The sequence below is a fragment of the Dreissena polymorpha genome, chromosome 15 (genome assembly GCF_020536995.1).
Source record: "Dreissena polymorpha isolate Duluth1 chromosome 15, UMN_Dpol_1.0, whole genome shotgun sequence".
Lineage (NCBI taxonomy): Eukaryota > Metazoa > Mollusca > Bivalvia > Myida > Dreissenidae > Dreissena > Dreissena polymorpha.
Window position 1 is genome coordinate 63,537,822 of NC_068369.1, and position 23,748 is coordinate 63,561,569.

At 37.2% G+C, this 23,748-nt stretch overlaps 2 protein-coding genes across 4 annotated transcripts; one reads left to right on the forward strand and one right to left on the reverse strand.

Moving 5' to 3' along the window:
* The first annotated feature begins 897 nt into the window (after positions 1 to 897).
* LOC127859798 (uncharacterized) lies at positions 898 to 4,854 on the forward strand. Its single transcript, XM_052397303.1, has 6 exons — positions 898 to 951; positions 2,065 to 2,542; positions 3,038 to 3,168; positions 3,340 to 3,504; positions 3,686 to 3,868; positions 4,159 to 4,854. Exons 1-6 carry the CDS (start codon positions 898 to 900, stop codon positions 4,186 to 4,188), a joined length of 1,041 nt encoding a protein of 346 aa, XP_052253263.1. The 3' UTR covers positions 4,189 to 4,854.
* A 12,057-nt stretch (positions 4,855 to 16,911) lies between these two features.
* LOC127860105 (uncharacterized) lies at positions 16,912 to 23,098 on the reverse strand. 3 transcript variants are annotated; one of them, XM_052397921.1, is made up of 3 exons: positions 22,902 to 23,098; positions 21,375 to 21,738; positions 16,912 to 20,918 (listed from the first exon to the last, which is right to left on the reverse strand). In XM_052397921.1, the coding sequence occupies exons 1-3, from the start codon at positions 23,016 to 23,018 to the stop codon at positions 19,444 to 19,446; spliced, it is 1,956 nt and encodes a 651-aa protein (XP_052253881.1). In that variant the 5' UTR covers positions 23,019 to 23,098; the 3' UTR covers positions 16,912 to 19,443. The 3 variants fall into 3 exon arrangements, with proteins under 3 accessions (XP_052253881.1, XP_052253879.1, XP_052253880.1); XM_052397919.1 differs by having other exon boundaries at positions 16,912 to 21,738; XM_052397920.1 differs by having other exon boundaries at positions 16,912 to 21,710; positions 22,902 to 23,042.
* Between the last annotated feature and the right edge of the window lie 650 nt (positions 23,099 to 23,748).

Sequence of the window (23,748 nt, forward strand, 5' to 3'; positions counted from 1 at the left end):
ATGTGTATATTTGTGTATTAAGACGATGTACTTATGTATAAGTCTGAATAAACTGTCTGTCTGTCTGTCTATTAAATCCATATACTTTTTATTTGCTAAAACTACGTTTTCAACGAGTAATTGACGCGTATTTTGGCTACCTACAGTGGGGTCGGTTTTCCTGAATATACAAAAAACTTATCTCCCCTGAATTAGGTAGGTGCGGTGGGGTCTCGGGTCGTTTCGCCCTTAATCCCGTTCGCCCTCTGTCACCCCGGGTCGTTTCGCCCAGGGTCGTTTCGCCCTAACAAGTCGGTTGTTTCGCCCTTATTTAATTATTATATAATATTCGCCGTTTGTAAATGATTCTTTCGCTCCGAATAGTATTTGTTTAACATATATGGAAAATTAAGATTTTTAATACAAATTTTATTATTAATTGCAATTTTAATTTAGTACTTGTTTATCATATATGAGAAATTAAGATTATTTAATTATTACAAATTTGATGTTTGCTCAATTATCCGTTTGATTTTAATTGCAATTAATTAACGGAAACGTTATGATTCATTGTGTTACAAACGTTAAGTATTACGATTAATTAGTTTGGCAGAGGTATGATGCATTGATTTGCCAATTAAAATAATTTCGGGACCAATTTAACAATTATCAAACGTGTGATCAGATGATTGACTAATTACTAGCACAGAAACATCAAAAGGAGACATTATAAAGGCGTGATATTGTTTTTATAAACTTTAAGCCAGTTTGCATCTTTTGATCTCAAGATATTCGCCAAAAGTGTATATAAAAAGCAACTTGGCCATGGCAGCGTCATTCGATAATTTATATTTCGACACGTTCTTATGGCAGACGAATTGTGTATTTCGTGCGATCAGATAGTCTCACCTCGCCAACATGCCATCACATGTGATTTATGTGACAGATGGCAACATCGGACATGTGATACAGGTACGAGATGCTTATATATTTTATTTATATTTCGTGTCGGCGCTATTTGTCTGCATGTTGTCGTTGTTATAAAATACGCTGTTTGTCATAAAATTTTATATTTAATAAGATTTCCATAGTTTAATAATTAATAATTATGTCCATTCTTCGATTTGCGGTTTTAACAAATATTATTTGTACCATATTTCAACTTCAATTAGCTTTAAGCGCCGACGTATGAAAGATGTAAATAATTAAATAAGTCGGTGATGTAAACAGCCCATTTTATTCTCTGAAAGATATTTGTTTACTGTAATTTTCCTTTACATCTTTATGTTTATTTGTTGATTGATTCTATCTTCTCTTTATTATTAGTTCATGTATTAAATATTGTAACATCTTCATAAATTGAATATATGATGTGACTTTAAAATGGAAAATATGCTTACAAAATGCGTAGTGCATATGGAAACCGGGTCTTAACGCAATTCGTAAAACTGTTATTACTTTGATAACATACTTTTCTTTTAATATTTATTTCAATATTTACACACATTAACAAAGCTTTACAATATGTACACAATGAGACATACATCTATATATTTTTTTTAAAGATAGAAGATTACGCACTTGCGTTAAGACCCGGTTTCTCAAAGCAATACTCATTTTGTAAACACATTTTCCATTTGGAAGTTCAAATCATGCTTGTAATTTATGAAGTTGTAGAAATATTTAATTCATGAACAAATAGTAAACAGAAAATATAATCAATAAACAAATAAATAATGCATGCGTTTAGACATTACAATTATGTCATAAGATTGTGATTTTAATTGGATTACAGTTGTCCACATATCATTATTTTCCCTTTCAATATTTTAATGAATATTTCTGTTAATGTCTGCCACATACAATGTAATCAGGGAAATAGAGTCCATATTGAGTTCTAATATTGTAAAAATAAAATTAAATATATTCCGATATAACAAATAACCGCGTGAACATTTCCTTGCATAGAAAGCGTAAAGGTGTAACCATTAATGTCTTCATGTTAACTGTAAAAAGCGTTTGGCTTTTACATAATTTGTCCCATCATTACGAGTATGATAGTGTATATCAGGGTCTTCTGTTTAGGTATATCAGCCAAGGAGTATCACCAGGTCCGTAAAGCACAGCTCGAACTGCATTTTATATGCAGACCGTGCCATCGTCAGACCATCGATCCAGAGGCTTTGGAAGAAACCGGTTATACGGAGCCGATGCCTGAGCCCACGGCAAAACCCGTCCAGGAAGAGCCGATGCCTGAGCCCACGACAGAACCAGTCCTGGAAGAGCCGATGTCTGAGCCCACGGCAGAACCCGTCCAGGAAGAGCCGATGCCTGAGCCCACGACAGAACCAGTCCTGGAAGAGCCGATGTCTGAGCCCACGGAAGAACCTGTCCAGGAAGAGCCGATGCCTGAGCCCACGGCAGAACCCGTCCAGGAAGAGTCGATGCCTGAGCCCACGGCAGAACCCGTCCAGGAAGAGCCGATGCAGGTCGACGCTCACTTTGACAAAAGTTTTGACGTTAATCACAGAGTGGCGGATGACCCGGAAGAACCACAAGACACGTGAGTTGCAACAATTAAGTTTATTTAATATGATTACCTTTAAATGAATGATCGCCTCGTCCGCACTTTTTATCAATTAATTTCCTTTCTTCTAAAAAAAAATAAGAACGCACGTTCAGTATTCAAATTGTCATACTTTGTTTTCATATAATTTAAGTCCGATAGAGAAATATTTGTTTGCAGTTATATTTCTTTTATTCTTTATTGTGCATTTGTTTATTGATTATTTTTTAAATTTACTAGTTGTTTATGTATTCATATTTCTACAACTTCATAAATTAAATGCAAACTGGAAAATGTGCTTACAAAATGAGTAGTGCTTTGGTAAACCGGGTCTTAACGCAGTGCGTAAAGCATTTGTCAATTTGCTATATTGTTATCAGAACATAAACTGCACAATTCCTTACATAAAATTTAGCGTTTCTAACATTATACAATAACTAAATAAAATTCACGAAATATTTCACGACATTTGTATTTTGATTGGATTTTTAGGTCCCTCAATGCAGAACCAGATCTCTAAACCATATTATGGAAGAACATTGACGTACAAAGTGCTGGAAAAGGGCAGTAAACGAGGCGGTAAACTACTGGTGACCAGCAATGGCTATTCTTATGGAGTAAAGGTAACTTACCCTTGATCGGCTGATATTCATTGTGTTAATTTCATGCAGACATCATTATACCTTTAAAACACGAAAAGCTTATATATACAAAGTTAATATTAAAAGACTTTCCGTTCTTATGATAAAAAGATGTGCGAAATAAATGTACTTTAGTTTTTTCGTCTTTTGCAGAAAGCCAACAAGAAGTCTACGTTGTGGACGTGTAGTGTACGGTCAACAAAGATGCGATGCCATGCAACTATCAGTCAACACGGTGACCATTTCAAACCAGGTCTACAAGATCACGCGCACCCCGCTGACTTAAGACTGGCAGTCAAAGCAGAGTTATCGGCAGTGGTAGGCCTATTATTTATTTATTTAACAAATATATCGGCAGTGGTAGGCCTATTATTTATTTATTAAAAAAAATATTTGGTATGCAAACAGAAACAAGGTGCAATTTCTCATTTTGTCAAAATGTCCGAATGGTTTTATACGCTGTTTTATTTCAGCTTCGTTACATTTTTTTATATTTCAGAGCAAGCATCTGATGGAGATTGATCCTCACCGGCGAGCCATGGAAGTAGTGACGCATGTGAATACCAATCATATTCCGGAAGAACAGCGGTTCCTGGCCCAAAAACAGAAACTGTTAAAGCGGGCTCTGAACCGTCACCGAGCCAAGAATAGGCCAGAGGAACCAACCAATTTAGACTTTGAGGTTTGTTTTACAATAAAAGCCGATTTATTAACACACCAATTATCTGTAATAAAATATTTTGTAAAGTACGTTGTATATAACACCTTTAACGCCCGATATATTGCCCATGAAATATACCGACCGAAGGTGTGAAAACGCTGTTAATTGTGACAACCGTATATTCAGTGAATTAAAAAAGATATCATCTCAATGATTTATAAAAAAAAACAACTAATGATCATTTTTTATATCAAACGTATTGCCTTTAATGTCATGATTATTTATTAAGATTTCGCTGTTAATTCTTTCAGCTTGACACAGAATACCTGACAGTGTGCTGACGTTTTGCTTGCCGACATCCGAGTGGGCGACCAAAGACACATAATCTTCGCCACGGAATACCAGCGTAACCTACTTTGCCATGCTAGGCGCTGGTTCATGGACGGTACCTTCAAGGCGAGTGTACACTGAATAATGCATCTAAAATTATTATAATTTGTTTCTTTATTTCAGGTTGGCACCACAAGCTGAATACTACCGTTAGATATGGTGGCTGCTCCATCTACGTTCTTGTACAAACCTTGATGACTGAGGCAGAGATCGTCGCTATCACAGTAGCTGCCGACGACCTTGATCGTGATGTCGCAACCAAATACACCAAGTTGGAGGAAAAGACACAATTCCTGTGGGACAAATACATGGGGAATGAAGTATTCACAACACATTTATTAAAGTCAGTGTCCAGATTGTACGGGCCGTCCGACAACATGACGGCAGACTTAGTTGTCGGATTTTCTGGGGAGTGAAGTGGATAGTGTTATCAAACAGACGATGAAGTCTGTTACGGACATTAAATTAAGCAAAACTAAAAAAAACTGTTGTAAAATACAAAGTTTATATCAACTGATTGTGTGTGTATTCTACCACATTGTATTCAGTGTAATTTTGATGTGATTTGCTAAGTTGTTTTATGTTAGGTAAAATAAGATGTATGTTATATGTGTGCTTCAACACTGGATTGAATGTTTTGTTAAAAATATAACATGAAATCTGTATTTCGATGTGATTTTCTCAGTTGTTTTATGTTAGATAAAATAAAATGTATGTCAAATTATTGTGTATGTATTAAATAAATATATAAATAACTTTGTACTTTGTTTTATTTCAAAAGACAAAATATACAGTAATTAAGATAATATAATACTGTATTAAACAATATTCCATTCAGCTTCTGACAAGCCTAAGATAAATCCTTTAATATCGCTATACGTATAAAAATTAGGGCGAAACGACCCAATAATTAGGGCGAAACGACCCAGGGCGAACCGGACTTAGGACGAAACGACTCGGGGGCGAACGGGATTTAGGGCGAAACGACCCGGATTCGTGCGGTGGTTGCTACTATCATATAACTTTAAGCTATGTAATGGATCTTCGTATCCCTGCATTTTTTCTTGAACTATGTAACGCTCGATTCCAAACTCATAAACGATTTTGTTGTAAAATGTTAGTGTTTTTCAACACAATGTATACTTATCTACATAACAGCGCAGTGTGGTTCATTTTAAACACTTTGTGATGATGTAATTTATTAATATTGTCTTAGAGTTCTTTCCAACGTTTTCGTAGCAGCCATCTTGTTTTAACTGTCAATATCGGCTAAGTAGCGAAAGTATGTTTTTCTCCCGAAAACGAGTTGAGGTTCGGTTCGTCTTCAAAACGCTAAATTAACTTATCATGTGTAATTTGAACCCATTTATTTGTAAACATGTTGTTTTTACGAGAAAATAATACATTTGCCTTTGAAATGCTATTGTAAACGTCGCGCACCTAGCTGCCACATTAGTTGCTTCGTCATGCCACAGGAGCTGTGGCGTTCCACAAAAATTGTGGCACGACAAAATGTGGTGCCACATTGGGGTGTGTGGCATGTGGCATGCCACAATGTGGCACTGTGACGAGTATAAATAGCCCGAGTGCGTTCATTCGGGACTCCAACATTTCTAAAAGAGCCTGAACTCCATCTCGGGTTTTTTTTAACTAGAACTTCTAAATTAAAACTTAGCAAAAAGGTGCGCGTATTTCAAACTTGTTTAATTAGTAACTTATAGATAGTAATATAAACAATATTAAGTACATAAATATTTATAATATACTTTTATGAATTGAATATATTTGATCATACTTTCTGTAACGCACTTTGAGCCAGTTAGTCTCTTTTCGATAATAGTACGTTTTGATAGGCTACACTTCACTAAACTGTGAAAACGTTTTATTATACTATTATCGCCATATCGAGTTTTCTACATTAAAAATCTTAACCGTTTTCAAACTCTTTGTCGTCTTTAATCCTTTAAGTTGGAGTCATTAACAACAGCAATCACTCACTAGCTCATAATTACACAAAGAAACAATTCACAATCACCAAAAAGTACTAACGGATGACGAAGGCCAACCACCCCTGAAGTCGAAGGCCAAGCCTGACAAAGACCAGTCACCCCTGAAGGCGAAGGTCAAGGCCGACTCGCAACAATATTAACCAAAACGGGTATATTTCACCCATCTAATTGGCTGAATATTCGTGTTGTCTTATCAAAATACACAATATTGTTTATATTAAACAGCTGCTGAGGACCACTAGTAATGAATTAATTTTTATTTTCTCCAATGGCATTGACATATGTTACCTTGTCATGGAGCATGATGCTTGCACTCCTTGTCTCCATGCGTGTCTCGTAATGAAAAAAGAACAACAATTCATTGTGGAACTAGAAATGGCGCGGAAGAGGCTGACGCGGATCCTCACGTCGCATGTTTTACACAGGGGCGCCCCAGGGTTGGTAATTGGGCCATGCATAGTTAAGGTTGACCATATCGTCATAAGAGAAGTTCAGTATCAATTAGAAGTGAATCGGTGTAGAAATAAAGAAGATATAGTAAAAGGCAATTTTGAGTGGGTGTGCCCTATGTGGGCGGGGCGCCCAAGGGTTGGTAATGGGGCCATGCATAGTCGAAATTGACCGTTTGTCATAAGAGAAGTTCATTATCAATTAGAAGTTGTAGAAATAAGGATATTATAGGAAAAGGCAATTTGTGATGGGTATGGTCTATGTGGGCGGGGCGTCCAAGCGTTGGTTATGGGGCAATGCATAGTTGAGATTGACCGTTTGTCATAAGAGAAGTCCAGTATCAATTTTAAGTGAATCGGTGTAGAAATGAAGAAATAATAGTAAAAGGCAATTTTGGGTGGGTGTGGTCTATGTGGGCGGGGCGACTCAGGGTTGGTAATGGGGCCATGCATAATTGAGATTGACCGTATTGTCATAAGAGAAGTTCAGTATCAATTTGAAGTGAATCGGTATAGAAATGACGAAATTATAGTAATAGGCAATGTTGGTGGGTGTGGTCTATGTGATCGGGGCGACCCATGTTTGGTTATGGGGCCATGCATAGCTGAGATTGGCCGTATTGTCATAAGAGAGGTTCAGTATCAATTTGAAGTCAATCGGTGTATTAATGAAGAAATTATAGTAAAAAGCAATTTCGGGTGGGTGTGGTCTATGTGGGCGGGGCGCCCCAGGGTTGACAATACAGCCATGCATAGTTGAGATTGACCGTATTGTCATAAGAGATGTTCAGTATCAATGTGAAGTAAATCGGTGTAGAAATGAAGAAGTGAATGTAAAATAACATAAAAAATTAGTGAAAATCTCTGACCCGGCCCCATCCCAACCCCCATAACTTATGACCCAGGGTTCAGATCGAAATTCCAAATAGTGCATGATCGCACATATGCTCATAGCTACCATGTGTAAGATTTAAGGTTCTAGTGCTAATAGTGAAGGAGGATATATTTGCCAGAAAGGACGGACAGACAGACAGACGGCGAAGATAACCACACAATCCCCACGCTTTGTAAAAAGCGTGGGGATAAAAAGGTTATTTGCGGAAAAAATGTTGACCTTAAACTGTGATATTGATTTTGCATGTACCTATGGTCCAAATTTATTCAAGTAACGTGAGATTGTATAGTGTATTTTTTCTTGTACCAATATTAGCAATAGACAATACTAGACAAAGTTTTGGTCTAATTGCTGTACGTGACCTCACGTCATGAAATTAACCTTGGACCGAGGCACCTAGATATTACGTTTGACATTCCACCTAAGCATGAGTATCCTTAAAATTGCGTTATTCGAAAACTATCCAATCAAGACAAATGTTTGCTCTTTACAAAATGATTATGATTTGTTTCCTTTATACATGTATAGCCTTTAACTCGGCCCTAGTTATCATGCTCTTGTCTGGACATTTGCGTAAATAATAATTGCTGATCATTTCGAAATTATTTGAAAAAACCGTCCATCCATAAAGGAAAAAAAAGATCAGACACAACTTGTACATGGCTCAACTTTAAACTGGACCAATGCGCCAATATCTTAAGATTTAATATTCAATTTTACTCTCTGTTTGTGTACAGATTTTTTACAACCTAATGTCACGCTCTGTTATTCTTGGTTTGCTTGCTGTTACAAGGTAAGCTTTACTGCTACGACGTAAGCGCTTTACCATCTTACTTATATAACTGTTTGTAATTAAACCTAGTGTACGTATTAAGGGTGCATAATGCACGGGTAATCAATTGAACGGTATGTGCAATGTATGCTATGTATTATACACTTCAACGTAATTGTACATGGTATGATGAGAGGTTTAACTATGACTTTCAATGATTAATTAGCAAACATGCATTACAGGTATGTGATGTTATGTATTTCATTTGTCAAACCACACCGTTATGTTTTCTTAACTATGCAATACATGTTAATACACAAATTCAAGCTAATCATATGATTTTTAATGCATGCATTGCTCATTTGCGCGTGGCGTCGAAGGCGCAAATGCCTTTTTGTCACATAAGTTTATTTAATTGAAAAACATAGTATTGTATGGAGGCTTTCTCATTCATGAAGCTACACTATAATTGAATCATCCCTGCAGCCACCTATCCATTTTTCCTATTTATCCATCCATGTACCATCCATTTTCAATCCATCCATCCATATTTTAAAACAATACAGCTATCCATGAAGCCACACTACCATCCATCCCTGGAGTCGCACTAACACCCATTATTGTGAGTTGAAACATTACAATCGATCAATTTATTTAGCCACGCTATAATCCATCCAACCATTTATGAATATAGTACAAGCAATCTCTCCATATCGAAAGACCACAATCACTTTATTAATTCAATCATGTTTACATTCGCACGTGTAGCCACACTCCCAGTCATCAATCTTTCGATCGCAAAGAATTAACCAGAAAAACTATGACACATTATGATTTTAATGAGACAAAGTGTTTTAACAACATTGACATAGTAATTTGTTCCTAAAATAACAACGCAAGTAAGTTAAGGTACTCATAAGCTTTTCGAAGGGTACATACATGCGCGGCCAATGTATTATCGTCATTTATCCTGAGGGGTATGAAAGTTCCTCTTTTAAGAGAGGGCGATATCGCAGACGAAAAAAGAACAGGGGCATCACATTTATAAATACACTTGCAAAAATATATATTATTTTATATCTCTTTAAAATTAGTTGATGAAGTGGTCCGAGGCATATGAAAAACCCATGAAAACCAAATCGGTTCAAAAGGCGAAAATTGAAAGTGGGTTGTAGTTTTATATTTAACTTTAGCATTTCAAAACCACTTCGTCAAATACATATTCTACTGCGCTTTCGTGGAATTTGAAAAATGACAATAATGGAAGCCTTTTTATTTGAAAATGAAAACCAAAATGTCCGTTTCAATTTTGTAAACGCGGTTATAAGTATGCATAATACAACCAAACGTGCGTTCGTTATCAATCATGTTTTAGTCGAACATCAGTGAAACACAATACGGTCAAGGCTCAAAGTTTCTCTACCTTTGTGTTTGACATTTAAATAGACAAATAAGTCAATATTGAAAGCCAACAATTATTTATTTTAGGTCATTGAAGACGACGTTGTGTGTGTAGAGAAGTCACGTCCTAACTTAAAAACCTCGATAATTAATGTTGGTGTATTGAAATTTTACACTCAATACAAAAAATCCTGCTTTTTTACAATGAGAGTACAGAGCACACGATTTTTTATTCAAAACTTGTAATTTAGAAGTCAAGTCATTACTTTATTTAAATGACTGGTTATTTCCTCTGTAAAACAGCAATTGGTTTATATCGCAGAACAATAGTGCACACATTTGCGTTCAGAGCTAAATAACAAAAGCAAATTGAAATAGCAAAAGATTGGCTACAATAAAAACAAATTGGCTTTGCAAATCTCTGATTTGAATGAAATATAACACTAATGTTTATGAGTTTATAATTGGCAGAGATCAATTACTTACTTGATATTTGAAGTCAATACTAGTACTCCGTGTAAATGATTTAAATCTGTTATCATCGTGTTAATAATGCAACAGTTTTTCAAATTTGAAACCAAAAAAATAATGTGAAGAAAGACAATGTAGAAATTTTAATAACGCTATTTAGAATATCCACGCAGAACCAATGGATTAACCTTGGATAATTTTACTGACAAACGTATTCCTAATAGATCATCTATAATTCACTGTGTATAGATAGTCTTTAAATGGGGGAATACTGAGCTTAAATAAATACTCATTTTAATATTACTATCATCCAATATATATTACAAAAAAAAAACTGATATTTATTTCTTGCAAGCTACTTGTACGTCCCATTTTTAGTAAAAACTGACTTATGTCTAAGACAATCCCATCTATAAATGCATTATGTAACCCGATCATCCATCCGTGGATACAGTCACATTAATATTATATTTTTCATAGAACATCGATCAATCGATCGAAAAATCAATGAAGCGAAATTCGCATACATACATGCAGCAATCAATCCATCATTCAAACCATGCAGCCACATTGGCATCCATCATCAATGCATCCACTACACACCATACATACAGCCACACTACAATCATTCCATGCAGCCTTCCAACAGTCTATCAATACCACGCTACAATCCATTCATCCAGTAATTCTACTTTCCATCTACCCATGCAGCGTTCCTCTCATCAATCCCCGCAGCGATATTTCCGTCTATTCATTCAGCCGGACTACCATCTATCCATGCAGCGTTCCTTTCATCAATCCCCGCAGCGATATTCCCGTCTATTCATTCAGCCGGACTACCATCAATGCAGCGTTCCTTTCGTCAATCCCCGCAGCGATATTTACGTCTATTCATTCAGCCGGACTACTATTCATGCAGCGTTCCTTTCATCAATCCCCGCAGCGATTCTTCCGTCTATACATTCAGCCGACTACCATCTATCCACGCACAATTCCTTTCATCAATCCCGCAGCGATATTTCCGTCTTTTCATTCAGCCAGACTACCATCTATCCACGCAACGTTTTTTTCATCAATCCCCGCAGACATAGTTCCGTCTATTCATTCAGCTGGACTAACATCCATCCACGCAGCGTTCCTTTCATCAATCCCCGCAGCGATTCTTCCGTCTATTCATTCAGCCAGACTACTATCTATCCACGCAGCTTTCCTTTCACCAATCCCACAGCGAAATGTCCATCTATTCATTCAGCAAGACTACAATCTATCCACGCAGCGATATTTCTATCTATTCATTCAGCCGGACTACCATCCATACATGCAGCGTTCCTTTCATCAATCCCTGCAGCGATATTAGATAGATAGATATATTTATTTCGGCATAGGAAGCATATACACAGTTCACAACATAACATAGACTAAAATAATAAGCAATTATATTATTAAAAACTATATCATGTACAATAAACTATGACATGCTCACCAAACCAAGGATAACACAAAAAAGAGCAAGCCCTTATTTCCATTGTGGTCCTTATTATTGGTGGCATGACAAAAAGAGGCAGACCTTAAACATAACTATGTTGACCTTAAACATAACTATGTTCATAGTAAAATAATTATTTAATGAAATAAAAAATATATATCACCGTTCAAAAGAGATCATATTAATTATCACAGTAGTGCTCAGAAAATATGACAGGAGCTGGAAACTAAGATCAATTGATAATGTTATCAATTATTGCAACACATAGATATTTTAACAGTTGTAATTTGATGATATGAGGTATCATGAATTATCTAAATTAAATATATTGCTAAAATGTATGTTATGAAGTATGAACTAATAATTATTAAAAATAAAAACCTAAGACGAAGTTAATATCTGCTTATCAAAAGTGAAAAGATACACATATCTAAAAAATTAAATATTATTCATTAAATGACTTTTAATGGCAACCTTAAAGCCTTCTAACCTGTTGACCTCTGTGAGTGACTCAGGTAAAGAGTTCCAGAGTTTAATGCTGTTAAAAGAAAAGGATTTGGAACCATGACATTTGACCTTGGGTATTACCGTCTATTCATTCAGCTGGACTACCATCCATGCAGCGTTCCTTTCATCAATCCCTGCAGCGATAGTTCCGTCTATTCATTCAGCCGGACTACCATCCATGCAGTGTTCCTTTCATCAATTCCCGCAGCGATATTTCAAGCTTTCATTCAGCCGGTCTACCATCCATCCATGCCGCGATCCTCTCATCGATCCCCGCAGTGATATTTCCGTCTATTCATTCAGCCAGACTACCATCTATCCATGCAGAGTTTCTTTCATCAATCCCCGCAGCGATATTTCCATCTATTCATTCAGGTGGACTAGCATCTATCCATGCAGCGTTTCTTTCGTCAATCCCCGCAGCGATATTTCCGTCTTTTAATTCAGCCGGATTAACATCCATCCATGCAGTGTTCCTTCCATCAATCCCGCAGCGATATTTCCATCTATTTATTCAGCCGGACTAACATCCATCCATGCAGCGTTCCTTTCATCAATCCCGCAGCGATATTTCCATCTATTTATTCAGCCGTACTAACACCCATCCATGCAGCCTTCCTTTCGTCAATCCCCGCAGCGATATTTCCGTCAATCCATTCAACCGGACTACTATCCATCTATGCAGCGTTCCTTTCATCAATCCCCGCAGCAATATTTCCGTCTATTCATCCAGCCGGACTACCATCTATCCATGCAGCGTTGGTTTCTTCAATCCCCGCAGCGATATTTCTATCTATCCATACAACCGGACGACCATCTTTCCATGCAGCATTTCTTTCATCAATCCCCGCAGCGATACTTCCGTCTATTCATTCAGACGGACTACCATCTATCCATGCAGCGTTCCTTTCATCAATCCCCGCAGCGATTCTTCCGTCTATCCTTTCAGCCGGACTACCATCTATCCATGCAGCGTTCCTTTCATCAATCCCCACAGCGATATTTCCGTCTTTTCATTCAACCAGAATACCATCAATCCATGCAGCGTTCCTTTCATCAATCCCCGCAGCGATTCTTCCGTCTATCCACTCAGCCGGACAACCATCCATCCATGCAGCGTTCCTTACATCAAATCCCGCAGCGATATTTCCATCTATTCATTCAGCCGGATTACCAGCTATCCACGCAGCTTTCCTTTCATCCATCCCGCAGCGATATTTCCGTCTATCCATACAGCCGGACTACCATCTATCCATGCAGCGTTCCTTTCATCAATCCCCGCAGCGATATTTCCGTCTATCCATTCACCCGGACTAACATCCATCCATGCAGCGTTCTTTTCATCAATCCCTGCAGCGATTCTTCCGTCTATCCATTCAGCCGGACTACCATCCATCCATGCAGCGTTCCTTTCAATCAATTCCCGCAGCGATATTTCCGTCTATTCATTCGGCCGGACTACCATCCAAGCAGCGTTCCTCTTATCAATCCCCGCAGCGATATTTCCGTCTATTCATTCAGCCGGACTAACATCCATCGATGCAGCGTTTCTTTTTATCAATCCCCGCAGTAATATTTCCATCTATTCATTCAGCCGGACTACCATCCAGGCGGCGTTCTTCTTATCAATCCCCGCAGCGATATTTCCGTCTATCCATGCAGCCGGACTAACATCCATCCATGCAGCGTTCCTTTCATCAATCCCCGCAGCGATATTTCCATCTACTGTATTCATTCAGCCGGACTAACATCCATCCATGAAGCGTATCTTTCATCAATCCCCTCAGCGATATTTCCGTCTATTCATTCAGCCGGACTAACATCCATCGATGCAGCGTTTCTTTTCATCAATCCCCGCAGTATTATTTCCATCTATTCATTCAGCCGGACTACCATCCAGGCAGCGTTCTTCTAATCAATCCCCGCAGCGATATTTCCGTCTATCCATACAGCCGGACTAACATCCATCCATGCAGCGTTCCTTTCATCAATCCCCGCAGCGATATTTCCATCTACTGTATTCATTCAGCCGGACTAACATCCATCCATGAAGCGTATCTTTCATCAATCCCCGCAGCGATATTTTCGTCTTTTAATTCAGCCGGACTAACATCCATCCATGCAGTGTTCCTCTCATCAATCCCGCTGCGATATTTCCATCTATTCATTCGGCCCGACTAACATCCACCCATGCAGCCTTCCTTTCGTCAATCTCCGCAGACATAGTTCCGTCTATTCATTCAGTCGGACTACCATCCATCCATGCAGTGTTCCTCTCATCAATTCCCGCAGCGATATTTCCGTATATTCATTCAGCCGGACTACCATCCATGCAGCGTTCCTCTTATCAATCCCCGCAGACATAGTTCCGTCTATTCATTCAGCCGGACTTCTATCCATCCATGCAGCGTTCCTCTCATCAATCTTCGCAGCAATATTTCCGTCTATTCATTCAGCCGGACTAACATCCATCCATGCAGCGTTCCTTTCTTCAATCCCCGCAGCGATATTTCCGTCTTTTCATTCAGCCAGACTACCATCTATCCACAGAATCACACGTACATCACTTTACAGACATTGTAGCAGTCACCAATCCATGTATAGAGCCCCCTCCCCTTACGGTCCACTTATGCAGTCTCTCTACGATCTATGAATGAAAACATCCATCCATCAATCATTCATCCATGCGGAACTCCTACCATCCCGTCATGCTGCCTTCTCAAATCCATTTTCTATCCTACCGGTATCCTACTATACATCATTACTACCACACTACCATCTACCCATGAAGCCATTCATCCACCCATGAAACTACTCTACCATCCACACAAAAACACCTTATCATACATCCACATATTGAACCGCCCATCGATTTATTCAAAAATGACGCCAAACCAACATTTATCAGTGCATGGAATCACCATACCATCAGTGCATGTGAACATGCCATCATCCATCCATACATACGGCTAAACCATGATCAAGCAGTCACTCTACCATCATTATGTTTTATGTCGTAGTGAATGTATTTTCCTGTATTATATATACAAATGGTCACTTACCTTAAAAACAAGACTACGGGGGTTTCAATAAGAATGTTTCTCGTAATAATATTTCTGGAGTTGTATTATTATCCCCACTTTAATGCGGAGGGTATATAATTGGCATTGTCCGTCCGTCCTTCCGTTCGTCAGTCCGTCTAGGCTGTCTGTAACCCAATTTTCAGGGCTATAGCTCAGAAAAATATATAAGATATTTACATGAAACTTTATGGGTTTTTAGATAATAATGACATGAAGCTCAATGCTCACGAACCATATCCCTACACTTTCTTATATAAAAGGTTTTTGCCCTTTATTTTGCGTATGATGTAACTTTTTAAGGATTTTATCATGACTTTTTATGAGTATATTAATATCCATCAGGAAAAGTGTCATGCATAAGAACAATAACCGTACACTTCCTTATTGCCGTTTGTTGTATTCTTATGCCATAACTTGTCGTCAGGGATCTCGGATACGATACAAGATTTCATATAAAACTTTATTTTTCTCTCTATATATTAATCAGGTGCATTACCTTGCATTATAACGATAACCATACACTTTCTTAAATAAGAGGTAATGCGTTTTGTTGTTTGTGCATGTTTTGACTTTTCAGGGCTATATCTCAGATAAGATATTTAAACATTAAACGTAATGGGTGTATAGATATCAATGAGAAGAATTGAAATGCATGAAAACAATTACACTACACTTAATTATTTTTAGGAGCATACCCTATATCAAGGGGTGTGTACCCATCTATAAACAAAGATCATTTTAGGGTACCATCAATGCAACGAATTTGTGCGTTCTTATATACTCTGTCAGTAAACATCGTATCCAGTACTGGTTGTGTAAATGATGAATAGGATGAAGAAACTTTTTGTCTGCGTTTGCTCTACCAAACATTAACATTCGTCTACGCAGGATAAAAACACTATTGCAAAACAATTGAAAACTCGACATTAAGTACACATGCTGTTTTATAAATGGAAATTACACCCGTCAATGTAGTAAAAATGCAAATTAAAGGATTCATGTATTTTATTATATTAAAACAACTCTTTTTTTCTTCAAGTTTTTAAATTCGATTATCAACCCATAACTGTTAAATAGGAATTACCTTACATAAATACAATACATATTATGGTGATTGATTTATACCTGAATAAGGATACGAAATGTTTGACAATATCAACGAACATTATTGAAAAGTATCGCGCGCGCACTTTGAAGGTATTTACGAAAGCACAACAATTCTTTTCGTTCACATGTGTGAGTCTCTATATGCACATGTGCAAAGTTTTACCTGCACAAGTATAAAACTTTACATGCGCACGGACAAGTCCTTACATGCGCATTTGTAAATTTCTACGTTCAAGTGATCAGGTGAAGAATAAAGTATTTCGGATGTCACTTACATGCCAACATACACATCAGTCATCACGTAATGCATTTGTAATCAGCCTCGTAGACAGTTACGGTGAAAATGTTTTAGCATTATTTTGCCTAAAGATGTAGTATTATAGTATTGTTTAATTTTTACACCAAGCACATGTCCTTCAATATTTTCTACTCATATGTTTTCGTAAATGTGCATTTCGCAATCATCTGTTTAAACAGATAAAATTGTGTTATATATTACGTAGAAGCATAATAAATGTACCTTTAATAAATGAACCGATAAACAAACATACTTTTAACAATAAGTAAATCACGCAATAACATTATATAGCGAAGTGTTATTGCAGTTCTAAATTATAAGTAATATATATACTTCCGTTATTTTGAGACATTGTGTATGCTTTTAAGCAAGATTTGCCATACCTGCGTCTGGTTTATTTGTTACCCCCCCCCCCCCCATTTTGTTATCCGACTAGTTTTAAAGCTCATTACGCGACCTGATTTCACACATATAATCACAGAATATATATGTTATCATTTACAAGGGCTGTGTACCACTGCGTTACAAAGATACATGTAGTGATGAACTCACCATGTAAAGAACAGCGTAAGGTCAACTGGCAAGGTTTTTACTATCAGTTCTTCTTGCTGAATATTGAATGCAAGATTTTTCATGTAAAATTGTTTCTTTAACTTCAAACAAAGTTGTAATTATAACTGTGCAGACGGTGATATTTTGTGGATTATATCACACACAATCAGTATGTGTCAAGTCATAGTTTGGTACAGTATATTCTTAAGTGTCATATACAGCTGCAGTTCCAGCGAAGCAACGGGGCACTGGGGTGCATAAAAAAACATTTCCCTCAAACAATACCCTAATTAACTTAAATTACGTGAGCTCCATTTTCATATTTTCATTAGGTCTAAATCGCAAATCTAGCTGATTAATTTGAACGCAAAAAGTTATTTCCTTGTTACACAAAATACAATGGCAAATAAGTTGTTAACACATAAACGTTACCCAAGGTTAGTTTGCAATGTGTGATGGCACGAAGCATTGTGTACATGACGAATCCTTAACACATTTATTTTGTTTTCATTGTTCAGGGTGCAGAATCAACGTGGTTTTCAGGGTATTACACACGGGCTGGACAGAATTTCAAAAAATGGTAAGAACTTCATTTTTAAAAATATTTTATGTTTTTGAAATACATTGCAAGAATCATTAGTGCATATGGGATAGTTTTTCTTGCAGTGTGTGCCGATATTTTATGGTATAAGAATCAATTCTTGAATACGTCTGAAATCGGTGGCAACATTTCACGTTGTGTGAAGCATAACCGTGCAGTACAATTGGACTTTTTTTTTAAAGCACAGGCTTATAAAATAAGTTATTTTGATGTTTTTCAAATTTCCATAAGCAGCATAAAATTATGTCGTGTATGCACTAGTTGAAATTCTTAATAAAGAAGTTTTTTTAAGAACACTTACCGGTGGGTTAACATCAATAAACGTTTAATTGGGAACCCCACCAGGTCACGTGACCCTGCACCTTGAGTTACAAATCAGTAGAACGGAAATGAATACGACAAATAAAATTGCCACGAATATCTATCTCGGTAAATCAACTTAAATATGCATTTCCGCGATATATTAAATCATGAGAACGAGTAACTAAGTCGAGAGAACGAGTAAATAAAACGTTCGCCTGCAACTGTTGCTAGGATGGCCCGACGTCAACGACCAGGTTCTTTTTTACCATGGCTGGCAATTGTAATCTCATTAAAATCATCCCCAGTCGGACGCTTCTTTGCTATCCACAAACAGTGACAACTTATCGACCGAACGTTCTGATTGGAAAAAATATGTCATCCTTTGTGACTTATGGTATTATTTTAAATAACTGCTTTGGCCATTGATGAATGATATAATGTTTATATAGTCAATCAAATAGCGGCCATATGCGATTCGAATTGAAAACAATATTGCTAAATCGTACGCTTCTTTTATTCAATCAAGTGATCGAAGCTTAGGCCGTTTATGGCCACGGTGATTTGGCCCGTCTAAGGCCATCACGTAAATGAAAAAGCCATATTATGTATAGAATTGTCTTTCGCAAAAATATTGTTGATATTATTGAGCACTTTCGAATCAACGTTGCAGTTTGCATCGATCTTAACGTTTATGCTATTCAAGAATTATTAAGCAAAAGAACATGAAACATATGATATCATGTAACAAAAAAATCAAACGAACCTATGAGGCCGTTACTACGTTTAAGTTAGAGCTAGTATTCTGTGCTAAGGTTCGAAATAAGTTAAGTTAAAGCTTTCAGCTTTTAGCGTATTGTGCTTAAGAATAAAAAATGCAAGCGCAAGAAGTGAAATAAATAACTTGTGAAAAGTTTGATTTGACGCCTTTAAAGCGTTTGTGATATAAACCATGATGTTTAAGAAAACAATTATACCTCAATAAAATATTTCGTTTATCAGATTGTAGTATATCAAATAGCATTAATCAAGAAAAATGTTCATATATAAATCACTTTTGAGTCTAATGATGAAACGCTTAAACGAAGTTTCAAATGTCTAACAATTAGATAACTAACCGGTAGTACTCTCGTTCACTAAATCGCACTTTGTGTATGTCATATGTTAGTTAAAATGTCTGGCCTCGAAAATTCTTTTTATTTTTAAAATGTCTCGACGCACGTACACTTAAAAAACAAATGACGCTTTGATATCGAAACCTATGTGATTTTCTCTTTATTTTTCATTAGATGAACCCTCAGCACCCTGAGTATGATTTCTCCTCTCTTGCCTTTCAATTTCTTCCCTCATCAATTGTTGCATATTGGCCATTAAGTTCCCAAAATCGAACGCATTATTTGTATCACTAGGTGCGCTTTCATTGCGATTCTGATTTTGGTTCATCAATTTGACAAGAATCCGACCAAGGTCTGGGTCATCTTCTTTACTCTCTCCCCCACTCAGCATCTTCAAAATTTCCCCTGCTAACTTCAGTACCGATTCCACGTTTGGTATCGCGCTTTCCGGTATTCCGGATGCGCTTTGGTTTCTATTAAGTACATCTTCTGGATATAATGAACCTGTCAGCTGATGAAATACATCAACAAATGTTTGTCTCACATTTATTTCCATTTGCTGACCTTGTTGCTCTGTAGATGACTTCTGGCTCTCTGGAGTTTCTTCCGAGCATATTAGTACTGATTCGTTTAGTTCATCGGTTTGAAGAGATCCCCTGTAGTTGGCAAGTGACAAAGTTTCTTTTAAAAGATCCATTACATCTTTTTCAGGACCGCTGAACAAATCTGCGTTGTTGTCATTGAATTTTTCATTAAGAACGTCCAGAACTGTCATTGGTTTTTGAGGTTTCGCAGGTTGTTTTTCCGATTTTTCAATGTCCGGTTTTGGAGGGTTGTTAAGAAACTGTCGGAGTCTTTCAATTGGCTTTTCACGTATAAATTTAATCTTTGCGAGTGCTTTTTCTATCGCTTCTTCGTTTTTTGACGTTATTAAGTTTTGGGTTCGAACAAAATATAAAGGGAGAAAGCGTTTTTCGATGCAAACAATCATCCTATCAAGCATTTTCAAAACAGCATTCATTATATTTTCCTCGTTCCAAAAGCTTGGCTTTGTCTCTTCTACGACCCAGAAGAATACCGTTTTCCAGTGATACGATGTCAAAACTTGCGGCTGAGTCTCTAAATAAGCTTTCTGGTAGGCTTTTAAGACACGCCAACATAAAACTTGCAGCTCCGAGAGGCTTTTGACCAGGACAAGTTCGCCTCGAGAAAATGACAAACGGAAATAGCCATCTTTTTCGTTTTCTTTATGTGAATCGCCTTCAGCTTTGTCCGCGTTATTTTGATCATTGCGCTCGTATAATATGATTTCATTTGTTTGTGTATCAGAAATATTGCCGTATTTCTTATTTGCCTCGAGATCTCGTTCTATAATCTCAGGAATGCTTGTTGAATCTATTCCGTTGTCTAAGGGCTGCCTAGCAACAATCTGACAGCCCGTGTCAATAACCTTCTTGACGACATCCTCTGATGGACATGTTCTTTTTCTGTTAATCCATTCATTCGCTGTTAATGGCCATCCTTCAAACAAAACAGTAGGAACAATGTCTGCGGGCAGACATCTCTCGAATTCAAGTGATTTTTCTTCTATGTTGCCCGTGTCGTCTCCAGTTTTCGTCGATTCATATTTATAACCTACTTTCGATCGCCCAATGGTATTGATTTTATCTTCAGAAATGTATGCACCGATTTGTTCTTTTTCTTCATGTGAATCGCCTTCAGCTTTGTCCGCGTTATTTTGATCATTGCGCTCGTATAATATGATTTCATTTGTTTGTGTATCAGGAATATTGCCGTATTTCTGATTTGCCTCGAGATCTCGTTCTATAAACTCAGGAATGCTTGTTGAATCTATTCCGTTGTCTAAGGGCTGCCTAGCAATAATCTGACAGCCCGTGTCAATAACCTTCTTGACGACATCCTCTGATGGCCATTCTCTTTTTCTGTTAATCCATTCATTCGCTGTAAATGGCCATCCTTCAAACGAAAAAGCAGGAACAATTTCTGCGGACAGACATATCTCGAATTCAAGAGATTTTTCTTCTGTGTTGCCCGTGTCGTCTCCAGCTTGCGTCGATTCATATTTATAACCCACTTTCGATCGCCAAATGGTATTGATTCTATCTTCAGAAATGTATGCACCGATTTGTACTTTCCTGTTGATGTCGGCGTTTAATTGTTCTTCGTATTTGTCTTTGATATGTCTCAGCGCAGTCACTGGGACATACTGACCTTCAATTAAAGTTATGTCCTTAAAATACTCCTTGTGTGCTTTGTTCTTACAAGGTAACCAAAGGGACGCAGGGTGATCTTTAACATAGCGAAACAGCGATTCTGATAAAAGCTTCTTCGTTTCAATAAGCATAATATCCACGTCACCAGCGTCGAAGGGGGTGTTCACCTTAGACCCATCTTGAGAACTTCCGACTGGAACAAGTTTGAGTTCCGATAGTTCCTGCACATTCCAAATGGTTGATGTAGCATAATATACAATTTTATTAAGTCAGTTTTTGTAGTTTAATTTGTATTGGATTCTAAAATATGCTTAACCAACACAATGCCTCACTTATATGGAAAGCGGTTTGACGCATATTCCAAGAAACTAGGTGTCTAATGAGAACCTAGGTTCTCATAATAACCAGTTTTCAAATGAGAACCTAGGTTCTCATGAGAAACCTAGTTTCTTGCGGTTCGACGCATAATCCCAAGAAACTAGGTTTCTCATGAGAACCTAGGTTCTCAGAATGAGAACCTAGGTTCTCGCTTGAAAATTGTACATTGCTTCAAGAACCCAAGTTTTCAAATGAGAACCTAGGTTTTCATGAAAACCTAGGTTCTCGTTTGAAAACCTAGGTTCTCGTGAGAACCTAGGTTCTCGCTTGAAGATTGCACACGGCTTTAAGAACCCAAATTTTCAAATGAGAACCTAGGTTTTCATGAGAACCTAGGTTCTCATTTGAAAACCTATGTTCTCATGAGAACCTAGGTGCTCATGAGAAACCTAGTTTCTTGCGGTTTGACGCATAATCCCAAGAAACTAGGTTTCTCATGAGAACCTAGGTTCTCAGAATGAGAACCTAGGTTCTCGCTTGAAAATTGCACATGGCTTCAAGAACCCAAGTTTTCAAATGTGAACCTAGGTTTTCATGAGAACCTAGGTTCTCATTTGAAAACCTAGGTTCTCATGAGAACCTAGGTTCTCATGAGAACCTAGGTTTTCATGAGAAACCTAGTTTCTTGGGATTATGCGTCGAACATACACGTTTATGTTATAAATAGTTTAATGTATTCAAAAGCTCAGTGTAAATATTATTGGAATATGTGGCAATAATTGATCATTCAAAAATACTATAGTTTCGACGTTACTCCATTTTCATGATGACATATCAATTGTGTGATACTTTCGATGGAAAATAAATATTGAAAAATGTGTACGTGTATTATCATATACTGGTCGATTGTTTGCCGATAAAAATTTAAACCATAAATTAACATTAAATAATTAAAAACAAAGTCCTTGTACCGTTGAAACTGAGCATAATATTGGTCACACATTTCCATGTTGTATATATGCTACTAAATAAAAAATATAATATTTTGTATATTGTTAAAACATACCTCTAGCAATATGTTGTGTATTGGCACTATTTCCAGCGTCAGCTGAATAGCTGTGGATAACTTCGAGTCCAGTTTCTCAGCCAAACGTTTAAGTTTCTGGCTTTTTTCTTTATCCATGTTATATGACTCAGAAGAGTCGGTTGCACGATAACCACAATATCATAGCAGATCAAATTCAAATATAACACGTATAAGTAATGTCTTGTAATCGTGTGACCTACTTTTGAACACGATAGGGTGTACAAATATGAACGCAAAGACAAACCAATAACGCGCGAAAAATCCGCTGAAAAAAACAATGATCAATACTTGATTTGAAAACACGTACAAACAGATAATGTATTGCAAAACTTAAGGACAGTAGTAATAAATAGAACCCGATTGAATTTCCTTCCTTTCTGTCGTCTTATACATGTCGGTATATACGTGCTTATCGAAAGGGGGAGGGAATGCAAAATGCAGAGACTGACTGTGGTGTAATAGTCTTAACTTTTATATGAAAGACACACACAAAATGACAACCGTTAATTAACTCGCCATTTACATCAATGCTTTTTTTCAGTTTAAATTCATACCTTCTTCATGCCTTCCAACTGAAATTACGATAACAGCCGGTAAAATATGTGTCAAGATAGAAATATTTCTCTGACATTAAAATTGTTGTCAGCTTCAAATACATAGCTTTTTGAATTTCATCTCATAAACGCTCCAGACGTAGCATATTGAATTTTGGTACGAACGAGCATAATAAGTTGTATATACGGCGGCGATTCCGGAGGGAATATCGGCCCCTGCTAAACCACGTCCTCTACCAAGCAGAGGTTGATGGTGGGAACAAATCAAATAC

Bases quoted from the DNA above. Each gene is read 5' to 3' on its own strand.
- LOC127859798 (XM_052397303.1), top strand. From the start codon at position 898: ATGCCATCACATGTGATTTATGTGACAGATGGCAACATCGGACATGTG. The intron at 3,169-3,339 runs GTAACTTACCCT...CGTCTTTTGCAG, and splicing joins GCTATTCTTATGGAGTAAAG to AAAGCCAACAAGAAGTCTAC. The intron at 3,505-3,685 runs GTAGGCCTATTA...TTTATATTTCAG, and splicing joins AAGCAGAGTTATCGGCAGTG to AGCAAGCATCTGATGGAGAT.
- LOC127860105 (XM_052397919.1), bottom strand. From the start codon at position 23,018: ATGGATAAAGAAAAAAGCCAGAAACTTAAACGTTTGGCTGAGAAACTG. The intron at 21,739-22,901 runs GTATGTTTTAAC...TGGAATGTGCAG, and splicing joins TACACAACATATTGCTAGAG to GAACTATCGGAACTCAAACT.